A 20,201-nucleotide genomic window follows, 5' to 3' on the forward strand; every position below is an offset into this window, starting at 1 on the left:
TGTGGTCTACAGATTACAATGGGAGATAGAAAACACATGCCAAAAGGGCAATGTTATGTTAGTCATAGGGATTTCAATATGCAGGTAGATTGGGAAAATCCCGTTGGTGCTGGTTCCCAAGAAAGAGAAGTTACAGAATGTCTGTGAGGTGGCTTCGTAGAGCACCCTGTGGTTGAGCCCATGAAGGAGCAGCAATTCTGGATTTGGGTGCTGTGTACTGAACTGGATTTGATTCAGGAGCTCAAGGTCAAGGAATCCTGAGGAGAGAGTGATCATAATATGATAGGCTTCATCCTGCAATTTCGGAGGGAGAAGCTAAAGTCAGAAAAATCCCTATTTGGTGCAGTAAAGGGATGAGAGAGGCGCCGGCCACCGTGGATAGGAAGAGGACACCAGCAGGGATGACAGCAGAACAGCAATGGCTGGAGTTTCGATGAGTAATTCGTAAGGCGAAGGATATATATACATCCCAAAGAAGTAGTACGCTAAAGGCAGGGTAGCGTAACTGTGGCAGACAAGGGAAGTCAAAAACAACATACAAGCCAAAGAGAGGGCATATAATAGAGCACCAATTGATGGAAGGTTAAAGGATTGGGACCAACAGAAGGCAACTACAAAAGAAGTAAGGAGGGACAGGATGAAATATGAAGGTAAGCTAGCCAATTATATCAAAGAAGATACCAAAAGTATTTTCAGATATATAAAGAGTAAAAGAGACGTGAGAGTAGATATCGGACCACTGGAAAATGATGTTGGAGAGGTACTAATGGGGGACAAGGAAGTGATGGATGAACTAAATAAATATTTTTTTATCAGTTTTCATTGTGGAAGACAACAGTGTGCTGAACTTCAATAGTGTCAAGGACAGAAGTGAGTGCAGTTGCTATTATTAGGGAGAAGGTGCTTGGGGAGCTGTAAAGTCTGAAGGTAAATTTATTGTAATGCCTGCACTGTTTTGTGCACTTTATGCAGTCCTGGGTAGGTCTGTACTCTAGTGTAGTTTCTTTTTTTCTGTGTTGTTTTCATGTAGTTCAGTGTAGTTTTTGTACTGTTTCATGTAGCACCATGGTCCTGAAAAACGTCTCATTTTTATTGTGTACTGTATCAGCAGTTACGGTCAAAATGACAATAAAAAGTGACTTGACGAGGAGTGATTGATAAGTTCATAGCCTAAGGTAGAAAGAGTCAATTTTAGAAAACCTAGCACATTTATTTTCCAACAGTCTCCTCCTACATTTACACACTTAGTCCAGCGGTGGTGGAGCATACGGATCTTGGACCTCCAGAAAGAGTTCACAGTTGGGTGATTGATAAGTTTGTGGCCTAAGGTAGAAGGAAATGAATTATACGGCTCTCGTTACATGCACATCCAGGTCAACTCTTGAGTGATTATGCAGGAAGTTTGAAGTTAATAACTCATCTCCTTCTACCTTAGGTCACAAACTTATTAATCACCCCTGATGAGTTATTAATTGATGTGTTATTATCTGAGTTTCTTTAAAAGAAAATCTTGCCTGACATATCTGTTGAAATTTTTGAAGAAATAACAAGCAGGATAGACAAAGGGGAATTGGTGGATGTTGTGTATTTAGATTTTCAGAACACCTTTGACAAGGTGCTGCACATGAGGCTGCTTACTAAGGTAAGAGCCCATGGTATTATAGGAAACATACTAGCATGGTTAGAGCATTGGCTGATTGGTAGGAGGCAGCGAGTGGGAATAAAAGGATCCTTTTCTGACTGGCTGCCAATGACTAGTGGTGTTCCACAGGGGTTGATGTTGGAACCACTTCTTCTCACTTTATATGTCAATGAATTAGATGATGGAATTGATGAGTTTGTGGCCAAGTTTGCAGACAATATGAAGATAGGTGGAGGAAAAGGGAGCATTGAGGAGTAGGGAGGCAACAGAAGGACTTAGATTAGGTGAATGGGGAATGAAGTGGCTGAAGGAATTCAGTTTCAGGAAGTGCATGGTCATGCACCTTGGTAGACGAATTTGTAAGCAGGCAAAAAAAATTCAAAAATCTGAAGCGCAGAGGGACTTGGGAGTCCTTGTGCAGGATTCTCTAAAGGTTAATTTGCAGGCAGAATCACTGGTGAGGAAGGCAAATGCAATATTAACATTCATTTTGAGAGATCAAGAATATAAAAACAAGGATCTAATGTGAGAACCATAGAACCATAGAACACTACAGCACAGTACAGGCCCTTCAGCCCTCCATGTTGTGCCAACCCATATAATCCTTAAAAAAAAGTACTAAACCCACACTACCCTATAACCCTCCATTTTTCTTTTATCCATGTGCCTGTCCAAGAGGCTCTTAAATACCCCTAATGTTTTAGCCTCCACCACCATCCCTGGCAAGTCATTCCAGGCACTCACAACCCTCTGTGTAAAAAAACTTACCCCTGATGTCTCCCCTAAACTTCCCTCCCTTAATTTTGTACATATGCCCTCTGGTGTTTGCTATTGGTGCCCTGGGAAACAGGTACTGACTATCCACCCTATCTATGCCTCTGAGGCTTTATGAAACACTGGTGAGGCCTCACGAAGTATAGTGATCAGTTCCGGGCCTGCTGTTTAAGAACGTATGTGTTGCATTGGAGAGGGGTCGGGGCGATTCACAAGACTGATTCAGGGAAGTAGTGAGTTATTGTGTGAGGAACGATTGATGGCTCTGGGACTGTACTCACTAGAAATTAAAAGAAAGTGGGCTGATCTCATTGAAACCTGTCAAATTTTGGAAGTCCTGGTTAGAGTGGATGTAAAGAGGATGTTCTCTATAGTAACTACCTCATGATTACATCAATGCAGACAATGTTTTTTAAAGTACTTATTCTGAAAGGGGTTAGTAAGGGCAAACTTTTAAAGCTGAACAGTCTTCTCTGGGATTGATTGTGTCTCCAGGAGAGGGGTGTATTAGAGGCTGAACATCAGTCAATTATCAGCTGGAGCAAGGTAGCTCTGGAAGCTGGTTACTGTACCCTGCCCCATGATAAAACCTGTGTCAGAGCCATATATTCCGCCTTGGAGTCTGGGCACCCTCGCAGGCAGCCAGCTGAAAGGTCGGCAGTTACACTCATGAGAATGCACATCCCAGTCAATTAGGGTTTCTTTGTGGTTGTTCTATATGTAAAGCTGCTAAATGCTCCTAATATGTTAACCCCTTCATTCCCAGAATCATCCTTGTAAACCTCCTCTGGACTCTCTCCAATGACAGTACATCTTTCTGTGATGTAGGGCCCAAAACTGTTGACTATACTGCAAGTGCAGCCTGACTAGTGTCTTATAAAGGCTCAGCATTATCCCCTTGCTTTTATATTCTATTCATAAGAATATAAGAAATAGGAGCAGGAGTAGGCCATGTAGCCCACCCCACCATTCAATAAGATCATGGCTGATCTGGCCATGGACTCATCTGCACCTACCGGCCTTTTCCCCATAACTCTTAATTCCCCTAATATGCAAAAACCTATCCAACCTTGTTTTAAGTATATTTACTGAGGGAGCCTCCATTGTTTATCCACAGATTCACCACTCTCTAGGAAAAGCAGTTTCTCCTCACCTCCATCCTAAATCTACTTCCCTGAATATTGAGGTTTTGTCCCTTAGTTCTAGTTCTAGTCTTTCCTGCCTCTATCTTATCTATCCCTTTCATAATTTTTATATGTTTCTATAATCTCCTCTTCTTCTGAATTCCAGTGAGTACTATCCCAGGCAACTCAATCTCTCCTCATAGTCTAAACCACTCATCTCTGGAATCAACCTGGTGAACCTCCTCTGCACCACCTTCAAAGCCAGTATATCCTTCCTCAAGTAAGGAGACAAGAACTGCGCACAGTACTCCAGGTGTGGCCTCACCAGTACCCTGTATAGTTGCAACATAACCTCCCTTCTCTTAAATTCAATCCCTCTAGCAATGAAGGCCAACATTCCATTTGCCTTCTTGATAGCCTGCTGCACCTGCAAACCAACCTTTTGTGATTCATGCACAAACACTCCTAAGTCCATCTGCACAGCAGCATGCTGCATTTTTTTTACCATTTAAATAATACTCTGCTTTTCCATTTTCCCTTCCAAAGTGATGACCTCGCATTTACCAACATTGTACTCCATCTGCCAGACCCTTGCCCACTCACTTAACCTATCTATATCTCTCTGCAAATTCTCCATATCTTCTGCACAATTTGCTTTTCCACTTGATTTAGTGTCATCAGCAAACTTAGATACACTACACTCGATCCCCTCTTCCAGATTGTTAATGTATATCGTGAACAGTTGTGGGCCCAGCACCGACCCCTACGGCACACTGTTCACCACTGATTGCCGATTAGTGTAACACCCATGTATCCCAAATCTCTGCTTTCTATTAGTTAACCAATCTATCCATGCTAATACATCACCCCCAACTCTATACATCCTTATCTTAATGGATAAGTCTTTTATGTGGCACCTTTTTGAACACTTTCTGGAAATCCGAAGTCAATAATGTCCATCTGTTCCCCTCTATCCACTGTACTCATTACATACTCAAATAACTCCTGTAACTTTGTCAAACAGGAACTGTCTTTGCTGAATCCATGCTACATCTGCCTGATGGGTCCATTTCTTTGCAGATACCTCACTATTTCTTCTTTAATGATACCTTCAAGCATTTTCCTAACTACAAATGTTAAACTAACTGGCCTATAGTTACCTGCCTTTTGCCTACATCCTTTACTGAACAGTGGTGTGACATTTGTCATCTTCCAATCCTCCAGGACCTGCCCAGACTCCAGAGAATTTTGGTAAATCATCACCAAAGCTTCTACTGTAACTTCTGCCATTTCTGTCAGTACCCTGGGTGGTCCATCAGGACCATTTATTTTCAGGCCCACAAGTTTGCTCAGTGCTACCTCTTTAATGTATCAAGGTCCTCACCTCCCATCACATCCATAACATCTCTCATCGGCATGTTAGACGTGTCTTCCACCATGAAGACCAACACAAAGTTGTCATTCAAAGCCTCTTCCATTTCCTCATTACCCAATATCAATTCCCCCTTCTCATCCTCTAGGGGACCTATGTTCACTTTAGTCACTCTTTTCTGCTTTATATAATTATAAAAACTTTTACTATCCGTTTTTATATTTTGTGCTAGTTTATTTTCATAATCTAGCTTCACTTTCTTTATTGCTCACTTTGTGGTACTCTGTTGCTTTTTAAAGTTTTCCCGATCTTCCAGTTTCCCACCACTCTTGGTGACTTTGTATGCACTAACTTTTAGTTTGATGCCTTCTTTTATTTCCTTAGTTATCCAAGACTGTCTCTCCCCACTCTTCCTGTCCTTGCTTTTAACTGAAATATACTTTTGTTGAGCACTGTGAAAAATCTCTTTGAAAGTCTTTCACTGTTCCTCAACTGTCCCACCATGTAGCCTGGGTTCCGAGTCTGCATTAGTCAAATCCTCACTCATCTCGTTGTAGTCTCCATTGTTTAGGCATATGCACGGTCATGTAGTTTGTTAAGCAGACTCAAAGGCCTGCTGAAAATCCAAGTACACACGTCAACCGATTCTCCTTTGTCTATCTGCTGTTTCTTCAAAGAATTCCAACAGGTTTGTCAGACAGTATTTTCCCTTCAGGAAACCATGCTGACTACAGCCTATTTTATCATGTGCTTCCAAGTACTCAACAGACTCATCCTTAGTAATTGACCCCAACATTTCCCCAACTACTGAGGTTAGACTAACAGCCTATAGATTCCTTTCTTCTGCTTCCTTTCCTTCTTGAAGAGTGGAGTGACATTTGCAATTTTCCAGTCTTCCGGAACCGTTTCAGAATCCAGTAATGCTTGAAAGATCATTACTGATGCCTCCATGATCTCTTCAGCTGCCTCTTTCAGAACCCTGGGTGTACACCATCTGCTTTCAGATCTATGGTTTCCCAAGACCTTCTCTCTAGAAATGGGAACCTCACACACTTAATGACCCCTGACACCTGGAGCTTCCAACATACTGCTGGTGTCTTCCACCATGAAGACTGATGCAACTACTTATTCAGTTCATCTGCCATTTCCTTGTCCCCCATTACTACCTCTCCAGCATAATTTTTCAGTTGTCCAATATTCACTATGGAAAAGGATCTTAGTGATTGTAGGGATGACTTACAGCGGATTGAAAAGCTTGAACATCTAGATATTAAAAAAGAGAATGTTCAGGAGCTTTTGGAAAGAATCAAGTTGGGTAAGTCACCAGGAGTGGACAAGATGTACTCCAGGCTACTGTGGCTGGTGAGGGTGGAGATTGCTGAGCCTCTGGTGATTATCTTTGCATCATCAATGGGGACGAGAGAGGTTCTCGAGGATTGGAGGTTTGCAGATGTTGTTCCCTTATTCAAGAAAGGGAATAGAGATAGCCCAGGAAATTATAGACCTGTTAGTCTTACTTCATTGGTTGGTAAGTTGATGGAGAAGATCCTGAGAACAGGGTTTCTGAATAGTTGGAGAGGTATAATATGATTAGGAGTAGTCAGCATGGCTTTGTCAAAGGCAGGTCGTGCCTTACCAGCCTGATTGAATTTTCTGAGGATGTGACGAAACACATTGATGAAGGAAGAGCAGTAGATGTAGTGTATATGGATTTCAGCAAGGCATTTGATAAGGTACCCCATGCAAGGCTTATTGAGAAAGTAAGGAGGCATGGGATCCTAGGGGATATTGCTTTGTGGATCCAGAACTGGCTTCCCACAGAAGGCAAAGAGTGGTTGTAGACGGGTCATATTCTGCATGGAGGTCAGTGACCAGTGATATGCCTCAGGAATCTGTTCTGGGACCCCTACTCTTTGTGATTTGTATAAATGACCTGGATGAGGAAGTGGACGGATGAGTTAGTAAACTTGCTAATGCATAAAGGTTGGGGGTGTTGTGGATAGTGTGGAGGGCTGTCAGAGGTTATAGCAGGACATTGATAGGATGCAAAACTGGGCTGAAAAGTGCCAGATGCAGTTCAACCCAGATTAGTGTGAAGTGGTTCATTTTGGTAGGTCAAATATGAAGGCAGTAAATAGCATTAATGGTAAGACTCTTGGCAGTGTGGAGGATCAGAGGGATCCTGGGGTTCGAGTCCACAAGACATTCAAAGCTGCTGCGCAGGTTGACTCTGTGGTTAAGAGGGCATACGGTGCATTGGCCTTCATCAATTGAAGGATTGTGTTTAGGAGCTGAGAGGTAGTTTGGCAGCTATATAGGACCCTGATCAAACCCCACTTGGAGTACTGTGCTCAGTTCTGGTCGCCTTACTACAGGAATGATGTGGAAACCATAGAAAGGGTGCAGAGGAGATTTACAAGGATGTTGTCTGGATTGGGGAGCATGCCTTATGAGAATAGGTTGAGTGAACTTGACCTTTCTTCCTTGGAGCGACAGAAGATGAGAGGTGACTTGATAGAGGTGTTTAAGATTATGAGAGGCATTGATTGTGTGGATATACAGAGGCATTTTCACAGGGCTGAAATGGATGACACAAGAGGGCACAGGTTTAAGGTGCTTGGAAGTAGAAGGAGATGTCAGGTAAATTTTTTACTCATAGAGAGTGGTGAGTGTGTGGAATGGGCTGCCGGTGATGGTGGTGGAGGTGGATGCAATAGGGTCCTTAAAGAGATTCCTGGATAGGTACATGGAGCTTAGAAAAATAGAGGGCTATGGGTAACCCTCAGTAATTTCTAAAGTGAGTATATGTTCAAAACAGCATTGTGGGCTGAAGAGCCTGCATTGTGCTGTAAGTTTTCTATGTTTTTATGATATCCACTCTTGCCTCTCTTTTATACTTTATACATCTGAAGAATCTTTTCATATCCTCTTTAATATTATTAGCTAGCTTATGTATTCCATCTTTATCTTCTTAATGACTTTTTTAGTTGCATTCTGTTGGTGTGTAAAAGCTTTCCAATCCTCTAACTTCCTACCAATTTTTGCTCTATTATATGCCCTCTCTTTGGCTTTCCTATTTCATCTCTCCTATTTCCTGCACATCTGCCCTCACCCCATCCATCCACCACCCCACTTGGGATAGGGTTCCCCTTGTCCTCACCTACCACCCCACCAGCTTCCGAGTCCAACGTATAATTCTCCGTAACTTCTGCCACCTCCAATGGGATCCCACTACCAAGCACATCTTTCCCTCCCCCCATCTTTCTGCTTTCTGCAGGGATCGCTCCCTATGCGACTCCCTTGTCCATTCGTTCATCCCCCTCATTCCTTCCCACCGATCTCCCTCCTGGCAATTATCCTTGTAAGCGAAACAAGTGCTACACCTGCCCTTACACTTCCTGCCTCATCACCATTCAGGGCCCCAGACAGTCCTTCCAGGTGAGGCAACACTTCACCTGTGAGTCGGCTGGTGTGGTATACTGTGTCCGGTGCTCCCGGTGTGGCCTTTTAAATATTAGTGAGACCTGGAGCAGACTGGGAGACCATTTCACTGAACACCTACGCTCTGTCCGCCAGAGAAAGCAGGATTTCTCAGTGGCCACACATTTTAATTTCACGTCCCAGTCTCATTCTAATATTCTATCCATGGCCTCCTCTACTGTCAAGATGAAGCCACACTCAGGTTGGAGGAACAACACTTTATATACCGGCTGGGTAGCCTCCAACCTGATGGCATGAACATTGACTTCTCTAACTTCTGTTAATGCCCCTCCTCTCCTTCTTACCCCATCCCTGATATATTTAGTTTTTCACCCCCATCCTTTTTTTTCTCTCTTTCTGCCCATCACTCTGCCTGTTCTCCATCTCCCTCTGGTGCTCCCCTCCCCCTTTCTTTTTCCCTAGGCCTCCTGTCCCATGATCCTTTCCCTTCTCCAGCTCTGTATCACTTTCGCCAATCACCTTTCTGTCTCTCAGCTTCACTCCACCCCCTGCGGTCTTCTCCTATCATTTTGTATTTTCCCCTCCCCCTTCTACTTTCAAATCTCTTATGATCTTTCCTTTCAGTTAGTCTTGACAACGGGTCTCGGCCCGAAACATCAACAGTGCTTCTCCTTATAGATGCTGCCTGGCCTGCTGTGTTCCACCAGCATTTTGTGTGTGTTGCTTGAATTTCCAGCATCTGCAGATTTCCTCGTGTTTGCTTTGGCTTTTATGTTGGCTTTGACTTGTCCTGTTCACCACAGTTGCATCACCTTTCCTTCTGAATACTGCTCTCTCTCTGGGATGTAGATATCCTGTGCCTTCGATACTGCTCCCTCTCTGGGATGTAGATATCATGTGCCTTCGATACTGCTCCCTCTCTGGGATGTAGATATCCTGTGCCTTCGATACTGCTCCCTCTCTGGGATGTATATATCATGTGCCTTCGATACTGCTCCCTCTCTGGGATGTAGATATCCTGTGCCTTCGATACTGCTCCCTCTCTGGGATGTATATATCATGTGCCTTCGATACTGCTCCCTCTCTGGGATGTAGATGTCCTGTGCCTTCTGAGTTGCTTCCAGAATTTCCAGCCATTGCTGCTCTGCCGTCATCACTGCCAGTGTTCTTTCCGAATCAAATCTGGCCAACTCTTCTCTGTTACCTTTGTAATTTCCTTTACTTCACTGTAATACTGATATGTCTGACTTTAGTTTCTCCTTCTCAAATTTCAGAGTGAATTTGCTCATATTATGGTCACTTACCCCTGAGGGTTCTTTTCCCTTAAGCTTGCTAATCAATTCTGGCTCACTGCACAACACCCAATCCAGAATCGCTGATCCTCTAATTGGCTCAACCATGAGCTGCTTTAAAAAGCCATCTTGTAGACACTCTAGGAACTCTCTCTCCTGTAATCTAGCACCAACTTGGTTTTCCCAATCTACTTGCACATTGAAGTCCCCCATAACTATTGTAACATTGCCCTTTTGGCATGCATTTTCTGTCTCCTATTGTTAATTGTAGGCCACATCCTTACTATTGTTTATGGGTCTGTATATAGCACCCATTAGGATCTTTTTACCCATGCATTTCCTTAACTCTGTCCATAGTGATTCAAAACCTTCTGATCCTATGTCACCCGTTTCTAATGCTATGATTTCATTTTTTTTTACCAACAGAGCAACGCCCACCCCACTCCTTTGCCTTCCTGTCTATCTTTTTGATATTTTGTGTATCCTTGAACGTTAAGCTCCCAGCTGTAATCTTTCAGCCATGATACAGTGATACCTACAACGTCACACCTACCAATCTGCAACTGTGCGGCAAGTTCATCTACCGTATTCTGTATACTGTGCACATTCAGATACAACACCTTCAGTTCTTCACTCACCCTTTCAATTTTGTCTGCCTTTTACAATGAAACTCAACTTGTTGACTACAATTTTGCCCTCTACAGCCTCTCCTCACTACACATTGCCTCTGTTTGTAAATCAGCTCCCTCATTTTCAGCACTATTAATCGCCTTTCCTACGATACTTCTTGCATTGAAATACACCCAGCTGAGGACAGTAGTCACACCATGCTCAATCTTTTGATTCCTGACTTTATCTGAGGTCTTACCAACATCAGCCTCCACAACCTCTCCACTAACTGTTCTGGCACTCTGGTTCCCATCCCCGTGCAACTCTAGTTTAAACCCCACCTGCAGCATTAACAAACCTCCCCGCTAGGATATTAGTCCCCCTCCAGTTCAGGTACAAACCGTCCCTTCTGTATGGGTCCCACCTCTCCTGGAAGGGAGACCAAGGATCCAAAAATCTTATGCCCTCCCTCCTACACCAAATCCTTAGCCACGTATTAAACTGTATAATCTTCCTACCTCTGGCCTCACGAGCATGTGGCACATCCTGAGATCACAACCCTGGTGGTCTTTTATCTTAGCACCGAACTCCCTGAACTTCCTTTCTGGAACCTTGTCACTGTCCTGCCCACGTCATTGGTACCTACATGGATCAGAGCCTCTGGCTGTTCACCCTCCCACTGAAGAATGATGAGGACTTGATCACAGATATTCCGGACTCTGGCACTCAGAAGGCAACATACCATCCAGGAATCTCATTCTTGCCCACAGAACGCCCTGTCCGTTCTCCTGACTAACAAATCCCCTATCACCACAGCACATCTCTTCTCCTCTCTTCTGAGTCACAGATTCAGCCTTAGTGCCAGAGACCCAACCACTGTGATTTTCCTTTCTTAGGTAATCCTCCAAAACAGTATCCAAAGTGATCAACCTGGTGTTGAGGGGGATGGTCACAGGGGTACTCTGCACTGGCTTCTTAGCCCCTTTCCTCTTCCTGACTGTCACCCGATTTCCTGTGTCCTGCACTTTGGCTATAACCACCTCTCTCTATGTCCTATCTATCACCCCCTCAGCCTTCCAAATGATCCGGGGTTTATCCAGTTCCAGCTCCAACTCTTTAACGCAGAATGTTGGAGAATGCAGAAGCTGCAGTTGGATACGCTTCTTGCAGTTGTAGTCATCAGGGACACTGGAGATCTTCCTTCCCACGTTCCACAAGAGGAGCATTTGCTCCCTGGCCTGTCCTGGCTGAGCAGATATAAAGCATCGAAGCAAAAAACTTGAGCTTTCCTCTCCTTCACTCCCTCTGACTGACGCCTCGAAGAGCCAAAGCCTTAAGATCACCACTCTAACTTGGTCCACTCAGACGATGGCCACTGCTCCTGCCCCTTCCTTCCTCTGATTTGCTCTTACTAATCTATCCCAGACACCAACTGGCCGCTGGTCAAAGTTGTATTACGCAACCACCACCCATTCCTGCCTTTTATCCTTGGGCAGTGGACTGATTGAAGTTCCACCCTCTCCAAACTTCCAATGTCCTGATTGCTCAAAGCTCTATTGGCCAAGATCCAAGAGGAAATCCAAGATGGCGGCGCAACGCAGCTTGCAGCAGCTACTCCAGAGCTGATTATCTGTTATTTGTGAAATGGGGTGCTGTGCGCAATCATAATCAGATGAAAAACGGATGTGGGAGCACGGAGGAACATCTGAAAATCTCCAGGAAAACCTTCTTCATTGCTGCTGCTGCTGTGAGGTCCGGGACTCTGCTGGGAAGAACAGGCCCCCAGTCCTCGGGGTCGCGTTGCTGATGGCCTTTGGCGGGGCCGTCTTAATACGCTCGGCAGAGGATGGTGCTCGGAGAAGCTGTGCCAGAGGGGATGTTCGGAGGCTCGGAGGTTCGACGGACTCGGAGTCTGCTGCGGTTAGGTCACTTTCGGTGTGTGCTGTGTCTGCGAGGCTGGGTTCAATGGAGCTTTCATTGTGTGCTGCGTCTGTGAGGCTGAGTCGGGCAGCACCGTGGAAGTCCATAGTGGGGGTATTCCCTTCTGCCGCCGGCGTGGGATGACGAGTCTATTGGGACCCTGGGGACTTGTGGAAATTATGTGGTGATTTCTTTCAAATTTATAGTCTTTTAACATCTTTGGACTATTTTTACTGTGCCCATGGTCTGTTTTTTTAATCAATTATGCTATTGTTTGCACTGTTGTAACTATACATTGTAAATATGTGGTTTTGTGCAGGTCTTGTAGCTTTAGTTTTTGGTCTTGCTTGTCTGGTGGGATTGGAGCTCCTTTCTGGGGAACGCGCTAAGATGGTAGCGCGATAATAATACGCAGCAGCCTCTCTGGACTCTGGATTGGGGATTGCGAAGCATTATGTGGATTTTCTGGTGTAGTCTGTTTTGTCATGTGTTTTTGTGATATCATTCTGGAGGAACGTTGTCTCATTTTTAAACTGCATTGCATTTGTGGTTTTTAAATGACAATAAACTGAATCTGAATCAAAGCTCTATTATAAAAGATGGTAATATAGATACAGGCTCCTTGGCCCATCTAGTCCATGCCAAACTATCAGTCTGCCTAGTCTTGTCGACCTGCACCCAGACCATAGCCTTCCATTGTTCCATCCATGTAGCTATCTAAGTTTCTCTTAAATGTTGCAATCGAACCTGGATCAACTGCTCCACTGGCAGCTTGTTCCACACTGTCACCACACCCTGAGTGAAGAAGTTCCCTTTCAATTTCCCTTAAACATTTCACCCTTAATCTGTGACCTCGAGTTATAGTCTCACTCAACCTCAGTGGAAAAAGTATTCTTGCATGTGTACTTAAATACCAGCATGTATTTACAATATAAAGAGTGGTTTAAAGTATTTTTACAGTGACTGAGGTAGTGGGTAGAGGGGGTTGGGGTGCCGAGCTGGAATAATTGATCAGATTAACTGCCAGGGGGAATAAACTTTGAAAACTGTGTGAAGTTATTGTTTTAATAGTCCTGTAGCGCTTTGCAGATGGGAGCTTTTTTGAAAGATAGTTTGCAGGGTGGGTAGTGTCCACAATGATTTTCCTACCCACTTCTTTGTCCTGGACATACAAGTCCTACAGTGACAGGAGACTGCAGACAATGACCTTTTCTGTTGACCTGACTGTTCACTGTAGCTTTTGTACATTGTGAGAGGGTGTTACACCAAACCAGACCGTAACGGCTGATATTCCACAGATTTAATATTCGCAGGCTAAAAGAATTCTTCCTTTTCTCTGTCCTAAAGGGTTGCCTATCAATTTTGATGTTATGCCACCACCCTAGGAAATGTCCCTCCACATCCACCTTATCTAATTCTTTCAATGTTCGATAGGATTCAATGAAATCCCCATGCATTTTTCTAAATTCCAGTGAGTACAGGTCCAAAACTGCCAAACACCCTCACATGTTAACCCCTTCTTCCCCGGAATCATCCTCCTGAACCTCCTCTGAACTCTTTCCAATGACAACATACCCTTTCTGAGATATGGGGACCAAAACTGTTGACAATACTCTGTGCGGCCTAACTAGTGTCTTATAAGCCATCAGCATTATCTCCTTGCTTTTATATTCTATTCGCCTTGAAATAAATGCCAACATTGCATTTGCCTTCTTTACCACAGACTCAACCTGTAAATTAATCTTCTGGGAGTCTTGCATGAGGACTTCAAAGTCCTTCTGCATCTCTGATGTTTGAACCATCTCCCTGTTTAGATAACAGTCTGCACAATTGTTCCTTTTACCAAAATGCATTATCATACATTTCCCAACACTGTATTCCATCTGCCATTTTTTGCCCATACTTCCGATTTGTTGAAGTCCTGCTGCAATCACATTGCTTCCTCAGCACTATCTAGCCCCCCACCTATCTTCATATCATCTGCAAACTTTCCCACAAAGCCATCAATTTCATTATCTAAATCATTGACAAACTATATGAAAAGCTGTGGTCCAAAAAAGGCATGGCAGTTCTACAGTCTTTGAAGTTTGTGATCCAGCATGACATCTGACAAACTTCTATAGATTTGAGGTGGAGAGTGTATTGACTGGCTGGTATGGGAACACCAATGCCTTTGAATGGAAAAACCTGCAAACAGTATTCGATACAGCCCAATCCATCATGGGTAAAGCCCTCCCCACCACTGAGCACGTCTACATGGAGTGCTGTCACGGGAAAGCAGCACCCATCATTAAGGGCCTCCACTATCCAGAATATGCTCTCGTCTCACCGATTTGAATTGACTTTATTTCTTACATCCTTCACATAAAAGAGGAGTAAAAATCTTTATGTTATGTCTGCCATCAGGAAGAAGGTACAGGAGCCCCAGGACTCACACCACCAGGTTCAGGAACAGTTATTACCCCTCAACCATCAGGAAGGAGGTACAGGAGCCTCAGGTCCCACACCACCAGGTTCAGGAACAGTTATTACCCCTCAATCATTCGGCTTCTGAACCAGTGTGGATAAGTTCATTCACCCCAAAACAAAACCTGTTCCACAACCCGTGGACTCATTTTCAAGGACTTAGCAACTCATATTCTTGATAGTTATTGCTTGTTTATTTATTATTATGATTTTCTCTTTCTGTACTTGCACAGTTTTTTTGTGTTTTGCACACTGGTTGTTCATCCTACTCTATCTACCCCCTCATAATTTGTACACCTCTATCAAATCTCCCATCATTCTTCTGCGCTCCAGAGAATAAAGCCTGAACCTATTCAATCTTTCTCTGTGACTCTGGTCCTCAAGTCTCATCAGCATCCTTGTAAATTTTCACATCTTATTGACATCTTTCCTGTAGGTAGGTGATTGGAACTGCACACAATCCTCCAAATTTGGCCTCACCAATGCCCTATACAACTTCAACATAACATCGCATCTCCTGTACTCAGTACACTGAGTTATGAAGCTTTGAGTTGTAAGCTGTGCCAAAAGCTTTCTTTATAAGCCTCTCTACCTGTAACACTGTTGGTGAGCAATGTTTTCCTGATGCTTTCTTAGCTCTTGGTTTTGTCCTTCCCTCTGCAGTTTACGAAGTGGTGACTGTGACAGGAGATGTCCGGGGAGCTGGAACCGATGCCAATGTATTTGTCACTCTCTTTGGCGAGTTTGGAATTACACCAAAGGTACATCTGACCAGCAAGTAAGTGAGCTGCATTCACTGAATTCAAGGTGCGAGTGATGGTTGCCGCGGGTTGCTTCAGCCAGCTACTTAGTGTTCTCCACCAAGACAAACAGATTCCCTCATGGCAAAGTATCGTTAGTGAATGAGCGAAACTTACACATTCTTTCAGAGGAAAGTTTACGGGGGATGTCAGCGGTAGGTTTTTTTACAGAACGATAAGTGTGTGGAATATCCTGCCAGGGGTGGTGGTAGAGGAAGATACATTAGGGACGTCTAAGCGATTCTGAAATAGGCACATTGATGCTGTTTTTAGTATTGGCTCTTATTTGCCATTGGTAATATCCTGCTTGGAGAAAGATTAGGAGGAAAGTTAGCAGGATTTCAACATGTTTCCAAGGGGTAAATCAAGAGAAGCTGTTTCCATGAGTGACTGGTTCAACAATCCGGGAACAGGTTAACACCAAGATGGGCAGTGGCAGAGTGTGGGGATCAATGGTTCACATTTTTAGCCCGAGAATGATGAATCTATGGAATTTGTTGCCACGGGCAGCAAGTCATTGGGTGTATTTAAGGCAGAGATTGATAGGTATCTGAGTAGTCAGGGCATCAAAGGTTATGGTGAGAAGGCGGGGGAATGGGACGAAAGGGGAGATTGGATCAGCTCATGATGAAATGGCGGAGCAGACTCGACAGGCCGAATGGCCGACTCCTGCTCCTTTGTCTTATGTATCGGTGGCCGTGAGTGTGGAGAAACAGAACAATACCAGTCTGTGTGGAGAAAGTAAGGAAATAGCCCTGAGATCACTGACCAGGCAAAGCGTTGGCAGGAAATGAATGATTTCCTTCTTTGCTGTGACGATTCTATCACTTGAGATTGAAATAAAAGCCACTCTTGGTCTACTGAGTGAGGTTATTAATATATTTAGGGTGTAAATGGAAAGAAATGCTCTTGATGTCTGATGACATTATATTTAGAATAAAGTTAAATGAGATGAGATATTTTTATTACTATCTTAATCTTTTGTTCTTAATGCAATTGTGGTATGAATTTGAAGGTTTATTGGCTCACCGAAGCAGATAGCTAATTTGCTTCAGATTGGCAGGCTGGTGAAAACTTCCATTGAAAATGTCAGTGATAATGTTCACTGAACCAGCTGGTAAACACTAACTTAACCAGAACAAAATGAGGAAAGTTCTGACTTACTCACTGTTTCTTAGCTTTCTAATTTCTTCTACAACAATGCAGATATGAAAAGTAACTGGGCAAAGAAAACTCCTGAATATATTGTACACTATACAGGGACCAAGGTGGTAGAATGATACTACATTCAGAATGCAAAAATAGTATCTAATAATGGTAATGGTGTAATAGTATCCTAATCCTTATGATGTTGCGATACTTAGAATCATGATACTTTATAGTGGTGTGATAAAGTTGATTATGATAATATAATGTACAGTGTTAAACCTGTACTTTGTCTACACGAATGTGACTAATGTATGCAATGATAATGGAATATTGAATGTATTTTGACATTTTGTTTGACAATGATTTCTCTTTGTCCATTTCTCCAGCACAGAGAAGAGGTATACACACACATATATAATGTTCAAGGGGAGAGATACTGGGTTGGAGTGATTGAATGTGTTTGTGTTGGCTTGAAGGAAAATACATGAAATTCTAGACCTGTTTTGCTATGTTTTGTCTTTTGAGGTGAAATGAGAAACAGTCTATTGCTGCAGACCTTATCTCCCTCCAAGTCCCCACCCCCCCCCCACACACACACACACACACACACACGAACATACAGTAGTGCAAAAGCCCTAGACACTTGTAAAAAAAATCTGTAAAGCAAAGATGTTTTCAAAAATAATGAAATGAAATGAAAAGTTTCTAAATATAAAAAAATTACTATAAATAGCAGTAAACAGTAAAAAATTAAATCAAATCAATATTTGGTGTGACCACCCTTTGCCTTTAAAACTGCATAATTTCTCTTAGGTACACCATCATGCAGTTTTACAAGAAAATTTATTGGTAGGTTGTTTCAAGCATCTTGGAGAACTTTCCGTAGTTCTTCTGGAGACTCTAGCTGTCTAGCTTGCTTCTCTCTCTTCAGGCAATCGTAGACAGCCTCGATAATGTTGGGATCAGGGCTCTGAGGAGTCCCTACCATCTGAAACCATTAAAAAAATCTAAGACTTTTGCACAGTACTGTACACGCACACACATGCACACACAGACACACACGTACACACAAACAGACAGACACACACACGCACCCAGACACAGTCACACACGCACATGCACACAGACACACACACACATACGCACGCAGTCACACACATACACTCACTGACACAGACACACACACAGACACAGATAAACACACACATACACGCACACACACATGCACACACACACACACACACACACACACACACACACACACACACACACACACACACACACACACACACACACACACACACACACACATATAACCATATAACAATTACAGAACAGAAACAGGCCATCTCGGCCCTTCAAGTCCGTGCTGACACTTACTCTCACCTAGTCCCACTGACCCGCACTCAGCCCATAACCCTCCATTCCTTTCCTGTCCATATACCTATCCAATTTTACTTTAAATGACAACACCTGACCTGCCTCTACCACTTCTACTGGAAGCTCGTTCCACACAGCTACCATTCTCTGAGTAAAGAAGTTCCCTCTCATGCTACCCTTAAACTTTTGCCCCCTAACTCTCAAATTATGTCTTCTTGTTTGAATCTTCCCTACTCTCAATGGAAAAAGCCTATCCACGTCAACTCTATCTATCCCCCTCATTATTTTAAATACCTCTATCAAGTCCCCCCTCAACCTCAACTTACTTATCTTGCCCCAAAATCCCTACAGAAAAATACACTATCCATAGGGTCACCACGAGTCAACGATGACTTGACAGCACTCAAGTCAATAACACATCAGTCAACTTGACTCACCCTCCTTTGCTTCAGAGACTAAAGCCCTAGCTTCCTCCGCCTGTCTTCATACAAAATGCACAAAAAGCTCTCTCTCTGCTCCTCTCTAGAGCATCCGCGCCTTTCCTGTGAGAGCTGGAAGATATTCGCCAATCCTAATTATGCTGTTGTCGCGGTTTCCACTTGATCAGAACCGTTCTTCAACACGGGATATTGAATTTAAGTTGGACAAACCATAGCAAAAAGGATAGAATATCATGTATCTTCAGCTGTAACTGGATCGTTAACTCAATGTTAAGGTTGGCTATTTGAGAAATAAGACAACACATGAGATTCTACACCTTCTTATCATGAGCTGTTACAGAACCACTGGCCTTTCCATCTAGTATGAACCATCTGTTTTTTATATTCCAGATCTGTGAATTAGAGTTGTAAATCTTCTTCCTCTTAAGCCTGTCACACCTGCTGGGGCATAGACTGGGCCAGTGATTCCGTCTTTCATGGTGTAACTCATTGAAGATCCTTGCTCGCAATAGGTTGAGGTCTTTGGTACTTCTGCTGGTGTTTCTGTGGCACTGTGTCTAACTGGGCTTGGGACCAAACGTCCATGGTGGAGTTAGAATTGTAACCGGTATGCGTTTATTATCATCACAAGTTCAAGTAAATTTATTATCAAAGTGTGTGTATGTAACTACATACAACCATGAGATTAATTTTCTAACAGGCACTTACAGAAAAGTAAAGAAACATAGTGGAAAACTACACAGAAAGACTGACAAACATCCAATGTGCAAAAGAAGACAAATTGTGCAAATAATAAATTTATAAAAAGTAAATAAATAAAACTGAGAACATGAGTTGTAGAATCTTTGAAAGGTTGTAGAATTGGTTCAGTGTTGTGGTGAGTGAAGTTATCCATGCTGGTTCAGGAGCCGGAAGGTTATAGGATAATTACTTTTCCTGAACCTGGTGGTGTGGGACCTAAGGTCCTGTCCTCCTGCCCAATGGTACTAGTGAGAAGAGAGCATGGTCTGAATGATATGTCCTTACGATTGATGCTGCTTTCTTGTGACACTCCTTGTAAATTTGCTCAATAATCTGGAGGGCTTTGCTTGTAATGGACTGGGTTGTATCAACCCCTATTTGTAAGCTTTTCTGTACAAGTCCATTGGTATTTCCATAACGAGCCATAATGCAGCCAGTCAGGATACTCTCCATGGTGTATCAATAGAAGTTTTAGATGTCATGTTGAATCTATACAGACATTTAAGGAAGTAGAAGCACTGTCAAGCCTACTTTGTAATGGCACATACACTCATTGCCAGGACAGATCCTCTGATATAGTAATGCCAAGGAACTTAAAGGTACTCCAGTGTCAGATTTAAGTTTGCTGATGACACTTGCAATTTGAGAGGGAGAAGCATAAGTCACGTGCATCACTATCGCAATGGAATACAAGGGCATGAGAGAGGAGCTTGTAGAAGTGGACTGGAGGAGGATATTGGCAGGATTAATGGCAGAACAGAGGAGGTTGAAGTTTCTGAGAACATTTCACAAAGCGCAGGATAGATATGTCCCACACAGGAAGAAGTTCTCAGATGGCAAGGGTAGGCAATGATAGCTGACAAAGGAAGTTCAAGACTGCAGAAAAGCCAAGGAAAGGGCATATAAGGTAGCAAAAATGAGTGGGAAGTTGGATGATCACGAATTTTTAAAAATCCAACAAAAGGCAACAAAAAAAGCTATAAGAATGGAAAGATGAAATATGAGGGCAAGCTAGCCAATAATCTAAAGCAGGATACAAAATGTTTTTTCA

At 43.2% G+C, this 20,201-nt stretch overlaps 1 protein-coding gene across 1 annotated transcript in view; it reads left to right on the forward strand.

The window, feature by feature from the left end:
- The window catches only part of loxhd1b (lipoxygenase homology PLAT domains 1b), a 388,496-nt gene that overhangs the window by 102,816 nt on the left and 265,479 nt on the right, over positions 1-20,201 (forward strand). The window contains exon 8 of the mRNA XM_059989781.1: positions 15,304-15,418. Coding sequence (XP_059845764.1) covers positions 15,304-15,418 — 115 coding nt within the window. The remainder of the gene's footprint in view (positions 1-15,303; positions 15,419-20,201) is intronic.

The sequence above is a fragment of the Hypanus sabinus genome, chromosome 14 (assembly GCF_030144855.1).
Source record: "Hypanus sabinus isolate sHypSab1 chromosome 14, sHypSab1.hap1, whole genome shotgun sequence".
Classification (NCBI taxonomy): domain Eukaryota; kingdom Metazoa; phylum Chordata; class Chondrichthyes; order Myliobatiformes; family Dasyatidae; genus Hypanus; species Hypanus sabinus.